The sequence below is a fragment of the Schistocerca gregaria genome, chromosome 1, assembly GCF_023897955.1.
Source record: "Schistocerca gregaria isolate iqSchGreg1 chromosome 1, iqSchGreg1.2, whole genome shotgun sequence".
NCBI classification, from domain to species: Eukaryota; Metazoa; Arthropoda; class Insecta; order Orthoptera; family Acrididae; genus Schistocerca; species Schistocerca gregaria.
In genome coordinates, this window is record NC_064920.1 from 980,495,345 (window position 1) to 980,511,760 (window position 16,416).

The 16,416-nt window shown below is 40.5% G+C and overlaps 1 protein-coding gene and 1 long non-coding RNA gene across 9 annotated transcripts in view; one reads left to right on the forward strand and one right to left on the reverse strand.

The window, feature by feature from the left end:
• Positions 1-16,416, forward strand: part of LOC126277415 (zinc finger protein 583-like) — a 92,945-nt gene that overhangs the window by 38,249 nt on the left and 38,280 nt on the right. For all 6 annotated transcript variants that reach the window (XM_049977362.1, XM_049977358.1, XM_049977357.1 and 3 more), the window contains one exon: positions 12,052-12,192. In XM_049977362.1, the coding sequence (XP_049833319.1) occupies positions 12,052-12,192 (141 nt within the window). The remainder of the gene's footprint in view (positions 1-12,051; positions 12,193-16,416) is intronic.
• The window catches only part of LOC126277616 (uncharacterized), a 52,858-nt gene continuing 45,851 nt past the window's right edge, over positions 9,410-16,416 (reverse strand). For 2 of the 3 annotated variants that reach the window (XR_007550613.1, XR_007550612.1), the window contains exons 3-5: positions 13,233-13,371; positions 11,701-11,778; positions 9,410-10,895 (exon numbers count right to left, since the gene is read on the reverse strand). This is a non-coding gene — a long non-coding RNA (uncharacterized LOC126277616). The remainder of the gene's footprint in view (positions 10,896-11,700; positions 11,779-13,232; positions 13,372-16,416) is intronic. The other variant, XR_007550611.1, reaches the window with a different exon arrangement.

Here is a 16,416-nt window from a genome sequence, read left to right on the forward strand (position 1 = left end):
AGTTGCGATGTTCAAGGTCTTTATGCAGGTATGCATGAGGAATGGTATGAGCCTTTGGAAGGGTGGGAGGGGGGGCAGGGTGGGTATGTATTTTAATGTATTTTAGAAATGCATTTGAGCCCTCATTTAACCAATTCTGGAAGCTCATCTATGTTTAGAATGGTCACTGGCTCAACAAACTGAGCAGGTAGGACAAGGGCTTCGCCATATAAGACCTCTGCTAATAATCCTTGGAGGTAGTCTTCATGCGCTGTGTGCACCCAGAGTAGAACCTATTGGAGTGTGGAAGACCAAGAGCCGCCGTGGCGATGCCGCCTTCATAGTACAATACCATATCCCAACTAAACAATTACTCTGAGGGTGGTATGCTGTTATTTTTCCGACCCACAGAGCTCGCACCAGTGGGAGAACAATACTGACTCAAACTGGTGGCCTGGTCTCTGATAACAGTGGACAGGCAACCAAATTGAGCAATACAGGGACTGACAAAGGGAAGAGCTATAGTCTCAGCCCTGTTATCGGAGAGTGGGATGGCTTCAACCCACCATGTCGTATGATCAGTATTAGACAGGATGTAGTGGAAGCAATTGGACGGGTGTAGAGAACCAATGATACCAATGTGTACATGTTGTAATTTGCCCTTTGGTATTCTAAATGTTCTAATGGGTGGTTGGACATGTCTTCTGCCTTTGCTCCTTTGGCATGGTATATATGCATGTATCCACTCCCTATAGTGCTTTTTAATCCCCGGCCAGTTGAAGTGTTCTGTTATGATTGTAGTTGTAGCTCAAATACCTGGATAGGTAAGGCTGTGAAGGGAGTTAAAAACTGTACAATGGAGGGGGTGGGGACGACCGAGCAGAGTCTACCTGTGGAAGTCTCACAGAAGATAGGCGTTGTGGAGCCCGAGACTGCTCAAGCGTTAGAACACAGTTCGAATTCTGAAGCATTTCTGACTACTCTGGGTCGTTTACTTGAAGGTTGGCAAGTTCATCCATATTGATGGGGGAGGTTATAGAGGTCACAGGGGGGAGGGGAGGGGGGGGGGTACCGCATCTTTTAGGGATTGGATATCTCTGTAGATGGTGAAGATGAACTCACGGCCCTCAGTCATCATGAAAGTATCGTACCGCTTCGCAGACTGCCTGTAATTTGCAGTCAAATGTGGATCATTTGCACTGAGAGGCTGTCAGTTTCTCGGAAAAAAATTTCGAAGGCTTTGTTGTATCGCCCATGTGTTGCTGTAACACTGTGTGTATTGACAAATCATTTGCATTGATTGTAATGGAAATACGAGGATCTGGAATAGGATGGGAAAGAGCTGACTTCAGTGGATCAAAAGCCTGATGCATATCTTCTGTCCATGGAACCTTCCTGGTGCCAAAAATGTTTTTGCCTTGAAGGGCATCAATGATGGAGGCCTGAAGGGATGCAATTTGAGGAATGTGTTGTCTGTAAAAGTTGATAATGCCGAGAAACAAGCACAACTCATGGTAGTCACTGGGAAGAGCAAGGTGTTTAGTGAAATCAACCTGGGCAGAGGTGGGACAGATGCTATCTGCTGAAACTGCATGGCCGAGGAAGGTGACGTCTCAGTCGCGCAGTTGAGATTTCTCATAGTTTGTCTCGACTCCATTCCTATGTAGTATGCTCACAACATGAGCAAGGTCTTCGGAATGTCCTCTGGGGCCATCGGAATCTGATGAAAGGCTTCACAGCAGTCCAAAACACTAATACACCTGTGCACCATTAAGCAGCTGTGCAAAGTCTTGTATGTGCTGGATCGGATAGTTGTCTATAATGGTGCGAGCATTAAGAGCCAAATAATCTCCACAGAGCCTGGCCAAACCGTCTTTCTTTTGCACAAGGTTTAGGGGAGAAGACCAGTTGCTATCTGATTGGCGAACAATGCCTGAACTAAGGAGCTCACTTACGTTGGGTTTGGCTTGGTGGAGTTCTTTTTGGATTGAGCTAAAGGGCTCTGTGACGAACGGGAGGCCCCCAGTGGTATTGATTTTAAATACTGTTAGTAATGCCTGGTAGGTAAGAGTCATCTGGCACTGCGAGGAGAATTTTATGGTCGACATGTGCAAGGGGGAAGCACTGTAAGTTGGTACTGGAAGATGTAGTGTTTCTTACCTAAGTAGTTAAGACAGCTGTTATGAGTCCACTCTCAGTCAGGGTGTATACGACCTGGGACAACCGGGAGATCCACGGAAAAACCCGGGAATTTTTTAGAATTCCTGGAAATTTTCATTGTTTTAGTTTTCAGTTAAATTTTTGTAACTTTGACTGGTAAGAACCAATACTCTAACAAAGAATATTACTGTATCTCGCTACTGCAGCAATAAAAAATGAACGAGAGAAAAAGAAACGAGGAAATTCGCCATATAAAGCAACAAAACATAGTGCTCTTACAAGCATCTGCCAACAGTAAAATGTGTCAAAGGCTTTAGGAAGACTATGCAATGTTTCATAACAACAAATTGCCTCCGATGGGTGTGACGTCACAACTTTACTTTAGGTTTGTTTGAGGCTTGCGAGTGAGCTTATCTGCATGATCAGTTGAGTCTTGTATGAGTAGTACCTTCTGCTTCGGGCTACAGAAGTGTGGCAGTTAGCTGTATAAGCAGTAGCAGCAAGCAGCCAGGTGCTGATGCTATCTGGAAAAATTTTACTGGTGCGCCTAAGCTGCCAGATTCCCGTATTCGCAACAGGCCGGGAACTAGGGGGTGGGGGCAAACCGGGTTATCTGCTCCGGGCGATAGTTTCAGGGGGGGGGGCAAACTCATATTATTGAGGAAAAATACTTTGTTTCACAAAGCACCCAGCGAACATTGGTCTATTGATTTCTCATATGATTTTGAACACATCCCTGCTGGTTTTTGAACATTTTTAAACAAATTCTAAGTCGATTTTTGAAAAAAAAATGTAAGTTGATTTTTTAATGCATGCATAGTGTATGTGATGTCTCTGCCAGGGGAACCCCCGTCGCATCTAGAAATAAACTTTCCTGTAGACAAATGGGGGTGACAAAATACATGTAATCAGATCGAGAAACCACACCAGTCTTGGGTACAATTTGTATTAACAGCTTTTCTAGTATTAGACAATGACATTTCGTTTTTTCATGTAGCAAAATGTTGACAAACTTTGATGCGGTAGTAGATTCTTTTCCAGAAAGGAAAGTATGCCATATACAGCTGTGGCAAGATTAAAGAGAAAAGAAGCTAGGACGTAACGATTGAAGAAACGTGTACTGTCTTGCTTGTCTCTTGTCTTTACTTGTTTTATGTATCCTATATTTAATTTTGTGTCACACAAATCAGCAAGTTACTAGCCAATAGGCAGTAAAGACTGCAAATTTTCTGAAGAGTTCTTGTTCTGCCGGTTACAAATAATCCCAAGCAGTATTAATACCGTATTAATCCGTAGGAGCAGGACGTAAATAAAGAGGAGCAGGATGTGAAACCGGCCGGCTGGGAGCAGGAGAGGCACCACAGGACATTTTAGTTCCCACGGGCATGAATATAGTTTGGTGGCACCCATTCCATTACAAAATATTACATGTCTGAATTCCACAAAGTGAAATACAAGAGACGTGTGAGGGAATAATGCTGTGTGGAGAGGCGTGGCATTGCACTTTGCCACACTTAAGACCAAATAACATGTCTTAGGTTCCCTCTTTAGGGACTGATGACCTTAGCAGTTAAGTCCCTTAAGATTTCATACACATTTGAACATTAAAAATAAAAATAAAAATTACGTTCCCTCAAATATATGTTTTATATATCAGACTCTTCAGAAAGATGTGTGCTACAAAATGAAGATATTTTTGAAAGGTTGATTTTTAAATTTTTGGCGTACTACCTCAAATGCTCAAGGGAGGGGGGAGCGCCACTGTCTAATATTGCTCCGGTTTGGAAATATCCTAGATCTGGACCTGATTTACAGAGCAGTTTCCATGTGACCCGTGTTTACGTTAAGTGATTTTGCTGTTTCCTCTTCGTTTATTGCTCTCACTTCAAATGAAAACAAAACCCTCTCACTTCAAATGAAAACAAAACCGATTTCTGTGGCCGGGAGCTATCAAGTGAATTAAAGTACATGCACATAATCGCGGAAGGCTAAAATATGTGATTAGTTTCAGATTTTATTTTGTTTCTGACAGTCAAGTGTTAATCGCCTTGCAGAACAATGAAGTTGTTTTTGTCAATTTGTTAAAGAAATTTGACTTTTACTAATCTTTTCTGCTGAGGGAGTCAATTTATTTGAAACTAATGTTTAATTCCACACTATTGGCTAGTTTCAACTGTTCACTGCATTTCAAGTTCACGTTTTCATCTTCTAGCACGTATGGCATTATGCCTTAATAAAGAACCAAAAATGAGATAATACAGTACAGGTACTCCAAGAAAATGTACATCTGAATCTGGACACACAAATGTGTACTTTAAGCTGAGTGATGCATTTTAGTATAGTTCACAAAATTCCCATGCCCGTGCGGGCTTCCTGCGTCATCGTAGCTGCGCAAGCGCTGCGACACCTGTTATTTGGCGCGCTCTGGCAACTGCTGGAACAATTCTATTTCTAACATCGCGGGAAAATATTGGGAATGGTTGTTGTTTGGAAAGTGTTACTTTCAAAGTAAATTTCCTTTTACGCAAGATGAACTCTATGTGCTCGAATGACCGATGAATTTCTTAGATCACAGAGCATTTGACTCTAATTCAAAAACCAAATCTTTGAGGCCGACCATTAGAATATTTTCGAGCCCAGAAGATCAGACATTTATGTCATTGTTAAAAAATTTACTGGCACATTTTTTGTTGTATCTTTAAAGTGAAACACAGGCAAAAATGTCTTTAAAGTGAAACACGGGCAAAAATGATGGTTATGTGTTAAAGCTTAGTTTCTCTTGCATCCTATTAATCGTAGTGACCAATATTAAATTTCTTTTCTTGTAGCAACACTATGTACATATGTATATTAATTTAAACCATTACCTTTTCCTATTTGTGTGTTCGCACTACTTTACAGTGATGTTGCTATTTGCTGACTTCATCACATGTCCTATGATCTGAATATCCACTGTCATCGACTGACGAGATCGCTTGACATGAGCTACAATTGGCTTACAAAAGTGCTTCGCAATCTCGATTTCAATCCTTCAGAAAGTAACATGCGGTGTTTGGTGGAATGTGAATTTATACTTTTGTAATACAAAAATATCCAGTGTACATTTTGCTGCACATCAGACATCTTCCTAAAACTTGTCTTTCCCCTGAGTTTTGTTTTCTAAAGCGCCGGGAAATTCTACGCCGGTGTATAAAACCACAACCATTTAAAGGATTGATAAGTTTTACAGTTTCGAGGAAAAGTATACTGTTACTTAACACAGAAAAAATGTTTTGTCATCCGGGAGAAAGTGCATTTTTAATGGGGAAATCCTGGAAAAATCCGGGAATTTTTTTTCGTCGTCCACGTATACACCCTGTCAGTACTGGCGTAATGGAATCATGACATTGTTGTGCAGATGACAGTTGTTGTAGCAGCTGATATGCCTGTGCTAGTTCCACAGACGCCACATCGATCCACTGCTGGAGAACATTGATGTACTTGTGGAGAGTGTTGGTTGCAGCACACTCAGCAGTGAAGTGAGCAAGCGGTATCGTGAGGCAAGCCATTGCAGATGAGCACTCAACCAAAGATGTGTGAGTTGCTCCTCAACAGAGGGAAGGTTGGAGGGAGGGCCAAATGAACCTTGAACCAGAAGTTCCTGCTTCATGATAGCTTCATGAATATTTGGCTAAAAGCCAAAATTTGTTGGGAGTCCTTGCCTAAAAGGGGTTTGTCAGTGTCCACCACATGGAAAGTGCACGTAAAAGTGAGTCCAGGAGCAAGTCATACTGAAAGTTCAGTTGTGCCATGAATGTTAATAGTAGAGTTATATGCAGTGCATAATGTTGATTTAGTAGGCTCTTTTATTTGCTGGAGCTAGTGCAATGGTTGTCACACTGGTATCAGCATCCACGTGAATAAAAAAATTATAGCTGGAGAAACTGTTCAATATGTAGAGGCAGCCGTCGGTGGTTGTAGTGGCAGATGTCGACCGTTGCATCTATAGGCTTTGAGAGAATGTCACGCAGTCCAGCATGCCTAATCTGGACTGCTTGTGGAGTTTGATTATGCACAAGGTGGATGACAATTACGTTCAGCATTGCCAAACATGGAGTGAAACCAGTGCAGCAGGTACAATGGGTGGGGGTGTTGGCTGCTGCATATGCACCATGTGTCAGCATAGTGGTAGGGATAGGTGTACTGCCAGATGGTAGTTCAGCAGCTGTCCAAGAGTATCATGCTTTGGCTGCAGGTAGTGCGTGTAGGCTACTGCAAGGGGGCTGTGTGTTGCCTGTGGGCTGCACATACATTCTTCCATGTCCTCTTCCAGCACGGGTGGGGGGGAGGGGTGCAGAGATGCTCATATCTTGCTTCTTGATGTCAGTGGTGGTATGGACCCGCTGACAGTGTTAAAGCAAACTGTAGTGTGAGGAGGGCTATGCAAGAGGTGTTCAGTGAATTCGAAAGTAAAGTTCTATGTACTGACTTGGCAGAAAATCCTAAGAAATTTTGATCTTATGTCAAAACGGTAGGTGGATCAAAACAAAATGTCCAGACACTCTGTACCAAAATGGTGCTGAGACAGAGGATGACAGACTAAAGGCCGAAATACTAAATGTCTTTGTCCAAAGCTGTTTCACAGAGGAAGACTGCACTGTAGTTCCTTCCCTAGATTGTCGCACAGATGACAAAATGGTAGATATCGAAATAGATGACAGAGGGATAGAAAAGCTATTAAAATTTCTCAAAAGAGGAAAGGCCACTGGACCTGATGGGATACTAGTTCAATTTTACACAGAGTCCGCAAAGGAACTTGCCCCCTTCTTGCAGTACTGTAGGTCTCTAGAAGAGCGTAGCATTCCAAAGGATTAGAAAAGGGCACAGGTCATCCCCGTTTTCAAGAAGTGACGTCAAACAGATGTGCAGAACTATAGATCTACATCTCTAACATCTATCAGTTGTAGAATTTTGGAACACGTATTATGTTCAAGTATAATAACTTTTGTAGCTATTAGAAATCTACTCTGTAGGAATCAGCATGGGTTTCGAAAAAGACGATCGTGTGAAAACCAGCTCGTGCTATTCGTCCACGAGTCTCAGAGGGCCATAGACACTGGTTCCCAGGTAGATGCCATGTTTCTTGACTTCCGCAAGGCGTTTGATACAGGTCCCCACATTCATTTAATGAACAAAGTAAGAGCATGTGGACTATCAGACCAATTGTGTGATTGGATTGAAGAGTTCCTAGGTAACAGAACGCAGCATGTCATTCTCAGTGGAGAGAAGTCTTCCGAAGTAAGAGTGATTTCAGGTGTGCCGCGGGGGAGTGTCGTAGGACCATTGCTATTCACAATATACATAAATGACCTTGTGGATGACATCGGAAGTTCACTTAGGCTTTTTGCAGATGATGCTGTGGTATATCGAGAGGTTGTAACAATGGAAAATTGTACTGAAATGCAGGAGGATCTACAGCGAATTGACGCATGGTGCAGGGAATGGTAATTGAATCTCAATGTAGACAAGCGTAATGTGCTGCAGATACATAGAAAGAAAGATCCTTTTATCATTTAGCTACAATATAGCAGGTCAGCAACTGGAAGCAATTAATTCCATAAATTATCTGGGAGTAGGCATTAGGAGTGATTTAAAATGAAATGATCATATAAAGTTGATAGTCGTTAAAGCAGATGCCAGACTGAGATTCATTGGAAGAATCCTAAGGAAATGCAATCCAAAAACAAAGGAAGTAGGTTACAGTACACTTGTTTGCCCACTGCTTGTATACTGCTCAGCAGTGTAGGATCCCTACCAGATAGGGTTGATAGAAGAGATAGAGAAGATCCAATGGAGAGCAGCGCACTTCGTTACTGGATCATTTAGTAATCGGAAAAGCGTTACGGAGATGATAGATAAACTCCAATGGAAGACTCTGCAGGAGAGACGCTCAGTAGCTTCACTGAGGATCAAGCAGTATATTGCTCCCTCCTACGTACATTTAGCAAGAGACCATGAGGATAAAATCAGAGAGATTAGAGCCCACACAGAGGCATACCAACAATCCTTCTTTCCACGAACAATACAAGACTGAAATAGAAGAGAGAACCTATAGAGGTACTCAAGGTACCCTCTGCCACACACCGTCAGGTGGCTTGCGGAGTATGGATGTAGATGTAGAAATTTTTTATCATGGTGGCTTCCATCTAGTAACATCTAATTTATTCTCATTAAAGAGTTACTATGATCATTGCAGTACTTCTTGTGTGAATTGAGATGTCTCCTCTCATCATTCTGAAAATTATAGAAGTAATGCCAACCTTTCCTTTGTCATAAAAATAAAGTGAGTGACAGATCATGCAGTCCTGTATAGTTATTTCTGACCATCAAATCTTCTAATTACTTTTGACCATCAAATCTTGCTGCAATATACTTTTGTTCATAACAGATACTTCGGAAGTTACTTCAGTTACCCATACAGTGAAACGAATTTTCACTTTGCATTACATATATGAAGTGGTATCAAAGACACCCAAAATTTGAATTTTTGTGCAAATTTTAGAAATCTTCTACATATATTACAAATTAAAAATCTCGACAGGTGTTCCTATCTGTATATGAAGCCTAATATCAGTAAGGATTTTGCCACAGTTTTCATTAATAGACTGATTAATGAGCAAAGCTTGTGTATACAATTTATTGTCACTACACCAGACAAGTTGTCCAGCCGTAGATACATAGCACTACCCATTTGAAACTGGACGAGTCGCTGGTGGTGTTATATAACTCTGTAAGCTACTTTTATACAATATCTTTTCTTAACAATATTATGAAAAGGATACTCCAGGTAGGAATGCCAACAATGTAGGAAAAGATAGATGACTACTTACCATAAAGATAACATGCTAAGTCACAGGCAGGCACAACTGAATAAGCTTTCGGCCACTGCCTTCATCAGAAAAAGAGAAACGCACACCATTCATTCACACAAGTAAGTACACCTCATGCAACTTATTGTGTTATCTTCACAGTAAGCAGCAATCTATTTTTTTTCTACATTGTTTATGAAAAGGACAGATTGTTACTCACTGTAAAGATAACACATTCAGTTACAGACAGGCATAACAGGCCATCTGGATTCTCCCCTCCCCTCTACCATCAGTTTTTCTGAACTGTGTTATCCTTACAACACATCCTCTGCTCCCTGAATCATCCCAGCCTCAAGGTCAGATTTGCTGTAGATAGCAGTTGCACACGTGTGTGTGTGTGGGGGGGGGGGGGGGGGGTGTATGCTTGCTTGTGTGAAAGTTTGTGTATTTTTCTCTTCTTTTCTTTTCTGAAGAAGGCTTTGACCAAAAGCTTATAAGTAACAATCTTTTCATCATCGTGCCTGCTTGTATCTCAGTGTGTGTCATCTTTAGGGTGCTTAGCGATTTATCCTTTTCATAGCATTGTTGATATTCCAACCTTGACTTTCCATTATTTCATATCTTTCCTTAAGTTTATCAAAGCTGTAGAACACAATCAACAAAATATGTTTTTGTACAAATGGTTATGAGTACACAGAAATGTCACTTGGTGTCTCCCCATACATTCTTCTTGAGTCAGTGCGGTATGTGGATGCGATCTGAGTGGGTTGGTTTGTTGTTGGTGAGCATTTTCTGTTGTTGTGTGTCCATGAATTTGTGATTCTGCAATGGCTGACCTGAAAGAGCAGCATGCCTATATAGAGGAGAAAACATACACAGAGGATGACTGGGTACTTGCATGTCTCCATATGGGGTGCATTATCAGGAATTTTTTCATGAAAATCAAGATGACAGTTGTCCTCGACCTGTTGCACTGAGCAGACTTAGCTCTGTGCGACTTCTTTATCTTCCCCAAGATGAAAATTCGATATAGTGGAGGAGATTCAAGCAGAATCACAGAGAGTATTAAACAGCCTAACAAAGATAGACTTTCAGATTGCATTTCAAAACTAACAGGAGGTGACTGTTGAAGGAGATGGTTCAGAATAAGATCTCAGCAATACATAATAGTTTTAATCTTGATCATGTTTTGCTTCTTCAGCTGATTAATGAGAATGTTGACAAATTCACCAAGGCTGTTGTTGTGACTCACCGATCTTTCAAAGTGCTGCCGCGCAATTATGCAAGTCCTCTACATGTGGCGCTGTCTGCCAGGCATGCAGCAGCAGCACCACCACCTAAGCGGCCAGTCAGCCAGCCAGCCAGTGGCCGCTAGACTCGGACTCAGTTATGATTTGACTGTTAAAGTGCACACACGTCTTACTCTGTTTACTTGGTCTGTGACTTTCATGTATTGCATCTTCCTTGAAATATATTTCTTCAACTGGAAGTTATAACAGCTGTCATTTTTTCATTCATTTGTTAAACCATGGCTGGTTTCATTCTATATAAACATTTTTAGGTGTCAATGTCGCAGAAATATGCAGTGTCTTGATTTATAATGCTGACTCCCTCAGTAAAACACTGAAAGGTACATGTTGGTATAAGACAGCTACAGTGTTTCACGTTATTGACTGTGTTTTGTATAAACACAACCAGCAGTAAGTGTTAGGTACAAAAGAAGATGCAGTGCTATACTGAGCTGGATTGGCCTGACACAGCTTTAACATTTCTGCTGCTCCCGAAAATTGCCACACAGTACTCCACATCTTCAGTGAACATCGCCATTTTGTTTTGGCTCCTTTATCAGTGTGCTACAGTATTGTGCTGCAGGGCTTTTCAGTGTGTACCAGCACTGCAGATATGTCTCTGCAAAGAAACAAAAAATTGCATTATATTAATTAATTATATTTTATTTAATTTACTTAATTTGTTATATTACTTTTTAAATTTATAAATTGAAACTTTATGAATACTCCTCATAGAAATGAGTGACTAGTCTGTACACCAGAAAGTGTTTTCGATCTATGAATTTGAGAAATGAGAACTGTCATGTTACAGTGTCCATAATCCTCAGAGTATTGCATAAAAAGAAATAGTTTATCATTAATTACATTCAAGATATTGTAAACAAAGCCAAAAATATATCGCTGCCATCCTGTGCCCCATTCCTAGTGAATAAATAACACATTGTCTTAAATTCTCAGTATCTTGACAGAGTGTGCTTCACTTTACCATTCAGTTTGCTATACTGTTTGTGTGTTTAGTTTAGAATTGCAAATATTTTATGCACACCACCCTCCTTATTACAATGGGGCAAGGTGGTATATGGGTTGACACACGTTTGGGAATGGGCAGAATTCAAATCATCATCCTTGCATCATACACTGAAACTAGAAAGGAGATAATGAGGTTTAGAAGAAAACAAAAGTGTGCGAAAACAAATAAATGGAGTGAAAGGTTCAAAGATTAAGAATTATGTGAAATACTATAGTTAAAACTGAATATCCAAAACTAAGACAGCCACTGATAGAGAAAAGAGAAAGAAAGATTAGATTCTGATATCTCATCAATGAAATGTCATTAGTGACTGAACATAAGCTTAAATAGGCAAATAATTGGCTGTGGCAGCAACCTAAGCACTCACGAGAAGTGATAGTGGGGAAATACAAACCTGGGTAGGTGTTTGAATCCTCTCGAATGCAAGTCCAATGCCATTACCTCTGTATCACTCACTCAGTCCGCCATTTTCCTAAAAAAGTTAAGATAAATGGTAGAAGTCATTCCTTTAAAACTGAAATATTCAGTTCCCTTCCCTGTATATTTCCAATTCAAGATTGTGCTTTGTCTCTAATAATATCGTCATCAATAGGCCATTAAACCCTTAATTTCCTTACTTCCTCATTCCATACATTGCATAGAAAATGGAAAAGAATAGAAAACATCTTTTTTTTAAAATATTGAAGTGTTAGACTAAACAGGTATTTCCATTCTACAGTAATAATATAAACATATATTTTTACAGCTGCAAGAATCAGAAGAAAAAGAGATAATGAAATGCTCACAGTGCAATTACAGCACTACCAGGCCATATCTCTTGGAAAGACATTCGAAGGTGCATAGTTCAGATTTTTCGAAGAATCACCTTGTTTATGAATGCTCAGAGGTAATGTTTATTCCTCTTAAAATGTACAATTTTATCCACACAAAATGAAATTAAAATCATTATTCATAGATCCTAAGTTAAATTATATACTGCATTTTGAAAATCTAAACAGTAGAAATGGACGGCATTTTTGTCATCTCTGTCCTGCTGTCAATGTTTTTGTTCTTTTTACCCATTAATTCAAATACTGAAATGAAATGTTTCAGGTGAATCATAGAAGGTATGTAATAATGTATAAGCTAGTGGCAGGACGAAAAGTCACTTTTATGTTACATTTTTAATGATGTCATGTTGACATGAATGATACACTGTGATACATTTTGGAACAGGTCCTGAGAAGAGAAAATGGCTTAATAAATAAAAAGTATAGGATGCTACTTAAAAAAGATGTACTTGTGTCCGTATCTTCACAATGAACAAAGTTACAAGGAAGGCAATCATGTTGGTCTATGTTCGCCCAGTAGCCACACAAAATTTGCTTGGTACATTTCTTATTTTGCTTTTAGACAGAAATTTATTTGGGATGGTCAAGATATATGTGATTCCCTGTATACTGTGGTAAAGAGGAGACAATATTCTCTCAGTCCTATATCTGGAGGCAGAGCCCTGACAAATGCCAAATTTTATCATGCCACATGCCATTTTCCTCTTTAATGCACTTGGTAACACATCATCAACCAGTGCTGATGCAGCTGGTATCAGCTATGCAGTGTCAGATCAGTTACATACTGCTGCTGAGCTCTTGATACCATCAGCCCAAAGTGGATAAGTGTACATGTAGCTACCTGGTGGACAAATGATAGTTGTCTCATTAAGTGATTGTAAGGCAGGTTTTCTTTTGCAGGGAAATATGCTATCACCTTGAGGAGTATAGTGCTGAACCACTTTATTACTGAACATGGAAAGAGTAACAAAATAATTTAAATCAAAGAATTGTCTTCTACCTATACATGTTGATACTGAAGAAATAATTATGAAAAAAAAATAATAAGGTGACAACTATCTGGTCCTGTATCTAACATTGCACATGGACATCTCACCTTTTTCATGTTTGTGCAGGTATCATTTGCAGATGTCTTCCAGGATGGTGACTGTGTGGTAGGAAGGGTCATACACATCACACACTTCAGGAAAGTGACAAGAGCGACTTCCATACTTCAAGACAGTAGCCTGTTGGCACTAAAGCAGGATATTGTCAGGAGCTACACTCTAGAGATAAAAATGAGCTCTGTATATTTGCTTTAAACTCACCAGTAGTTGTACGAAATCATCTTCAAACTCGTTGTCTCCTTATGCTTACAGACTGAATTTGCCAGCCTTTGCTGCAATCCATTTAATCAAATACTTGTCACTTTGGTTCTTGTCAGGTACAAATGGACTGTACCAACATAGAAAGGAGAGCAAGCACACAAGTTCACAAGTGTGACCTAGGACTTGTGATACTGCCACTACATACATAACTGAAGAGTATGGCCATTATTATATACCAATACAATGATCGATTGGTTGGCAGTGTTTCTGGCAGGAAGTAAATAATTTTACAGTTAAGAAGACCTCTCATCGAACAGCAGAAGTGTTGAGTCTTTGATAAGCACAAATGAAAGAGAATGAAAACATGCTAGTTTTTTGAAGAAATCCTACGACGAGCTAGAAAATTATGCCACTCACACTCACACTCACACACACACACACACACACACACACACACACACACACACACACACACACACCTGTACCCCTACATTTTGTGTGACTAGCCAGCACAAAACAATATAGGCACACTGTGTGTGTGTGTGTGTGTGTGTGTGTGTGTGTGTGTGCGCGCGCGCGCGCGCGCGTGCGTGCGTGTGTGCACTCGCGTGCATGTGTGTGTGTGTGTGTGTGTGCACCTGCTCAAGCTCAAGAATATCTTCCAGAAAGCTAGCTTTTGTGTGCTTGTCCATGACTCAAGACACATTGTGTGCACGTGCATGTTCACACACACACACACACACACACACACACACACACACACACACACACTGGTGTGCAAAACTTAAGGACAAAAGTAATTTTCTCATGTTGTGTCACTGCCAAGCAGCTCAGTGAAACATGGACCATACGTAAAAAGAACTGCTGTAGTATAGTACAGAAGGTAACTGAAGGAAAAACACAGTGACACAAACAGAAATGACACCTTATTCAAAGATAACAACTACACTGAAGTCACAGCAACTTATGATAGTCCCCTACAGATTACAAAAGGTGGAACTTGGTTCTTAATAGGCCCAAATATAAGATACTGTTGCAACACTGATCTAAGTTTCACTTTATGATCAGTATCACACTGATTGAAAAAGCCTTGCTAGAAAATAGAATAAGTATTAAGAGTGCAGAGCAGAAACAGAAAGGAAAAAAGGAACTCCACACTCTGTGGATATCAAACCACACAAGTGTAGACCCTTGTAGAACTCTTAATCTTATAACTTACATCACAACTACACTTGCACACAATTTAAGACAACCGTCCTCTACTTACACTTCCCTATAGTGCCGTATCATACACTTGTCTCCATTCCTGACATATTTTACACTGAAAGTGAAAAAGCAGGTGGACATAAAGCCAGAAAAAATGGAACCAAGGACCCCATAGCAGGCTACAAAACACATGCTGCTACTTAGTTGCATTGCAGATGATCGTATCACCTTTGCCAGTACGGCTTCGAACCCAGAATGTAGTGGTGCATCGACATGAGTGGTCTCACGTATGTCACTGGGGTGTTACATCCCACACTGGACTCCAAAATGTATTGATGTGATGGTGCAATGACTGCTACGGAGAGGTAGAGGAGCCATTCTTCTAGTGGCTGGGATTGCAATGGCTCTCCCATCTGGGCATTGTGACTTTGTAGCATTGACAAGGGTTACAGATGTCTGTCAGAGATAAAGGTGACTGCATTGAGACAGATGATGTACATGCAGATAATTTATTTTTCCAGCAAGCTACAGCAGTTACAAGTGTGAACTCTCATCTGGTTGCTTGACCAAGTGTTGACCCATATCATCCATGTTGCAAGGGCATGGTCAGGCATTGACCTCAGGGCCCACAGTGGCAAGAAGCAGAGTCAGGAGGACAGCGGTAGCTGCTGCCTCAGTAATGCAATGGCCTTGTATGATCGATATACTTAGGTAGTACTTTGTAAGATTCGTCAGTTTTTTGTCGTTATTACACTACTGGCTGGGCTGCTGTGTCCCATCTAGCTGAGGTGACTGATGGGTGCTGTCAGGTGCCCCATGGCTCAGTGACTGGGAGGACATCAGTTCAATCCTTGCCCATTCTGGTGGTGGCAACAAGCAGGAAGAACTTTGGCTGACTCACAGTGAAGTCACATAGCACTCCACCAATTTGAAGCCCAGCTGTAGTGATCTGCCAGCCTGGCTAAGTGGCCAGGTTTTATACAAGACAAGCCAGGTTTTGTGGCAGTTGAGATCACATAAGCAGTCCACCAAGTGCCATCAAAATGTCATGAAGAGCCATTCATTAACCCAACAGAACTGCTGGCATGGTGTAAGTGCTAAATTGGTAGGAGTAAGAAAATGTTCAATGGGCTCTGGTTCAAGCCCTTATTGCTACAGCCAGAAGGATTTGAAGCCTCTCTAAAATTAATGTAAAAAAAGTGGTGCATTGATTTGAAATGTATGCAACCCTTAATGTTAAGACTCACATTCACTCTCTTTCTAATCTCTAGTGCACATAGTGATCCTGATTGTTCCAGTTATGAGTAGTAAACTGCAGACAACCAGGCGGTCAAAGATGGAAGTCCAAAGTAAAGAAAGAAATCTGCAAAAGCATGTATAAAATGAGGGAAAAGAAACGAATGGCCCTGTATTTGGACAGAATGACAAGTCACCTGACAAACAAAATGTGTAATTTTAGCTGTTAACTTTGTTTTGAAAAAGCACATTTTGTCAGCAATTTGATGGATATGATGCAAGTGTAACAATGGGGTTCGGAATTCCTCAAAAGGGTGAAAATACAGAAGATATGGAAGCAAGTTTGTAGATGATAAGATCTGATCTCTCAGGTTTTCTTTGTGTGATTGATTAATTATGTTCTGACACATATTTAACTGAGACTTTTAAGGTGTTCTAGTAGATCACACTGTTGTAAGCAAAGACCAGTAGGGTAGCTGAATGATTTTCATTATTTTGATATGTATTCTACCATGCTTTTCATACAAATGA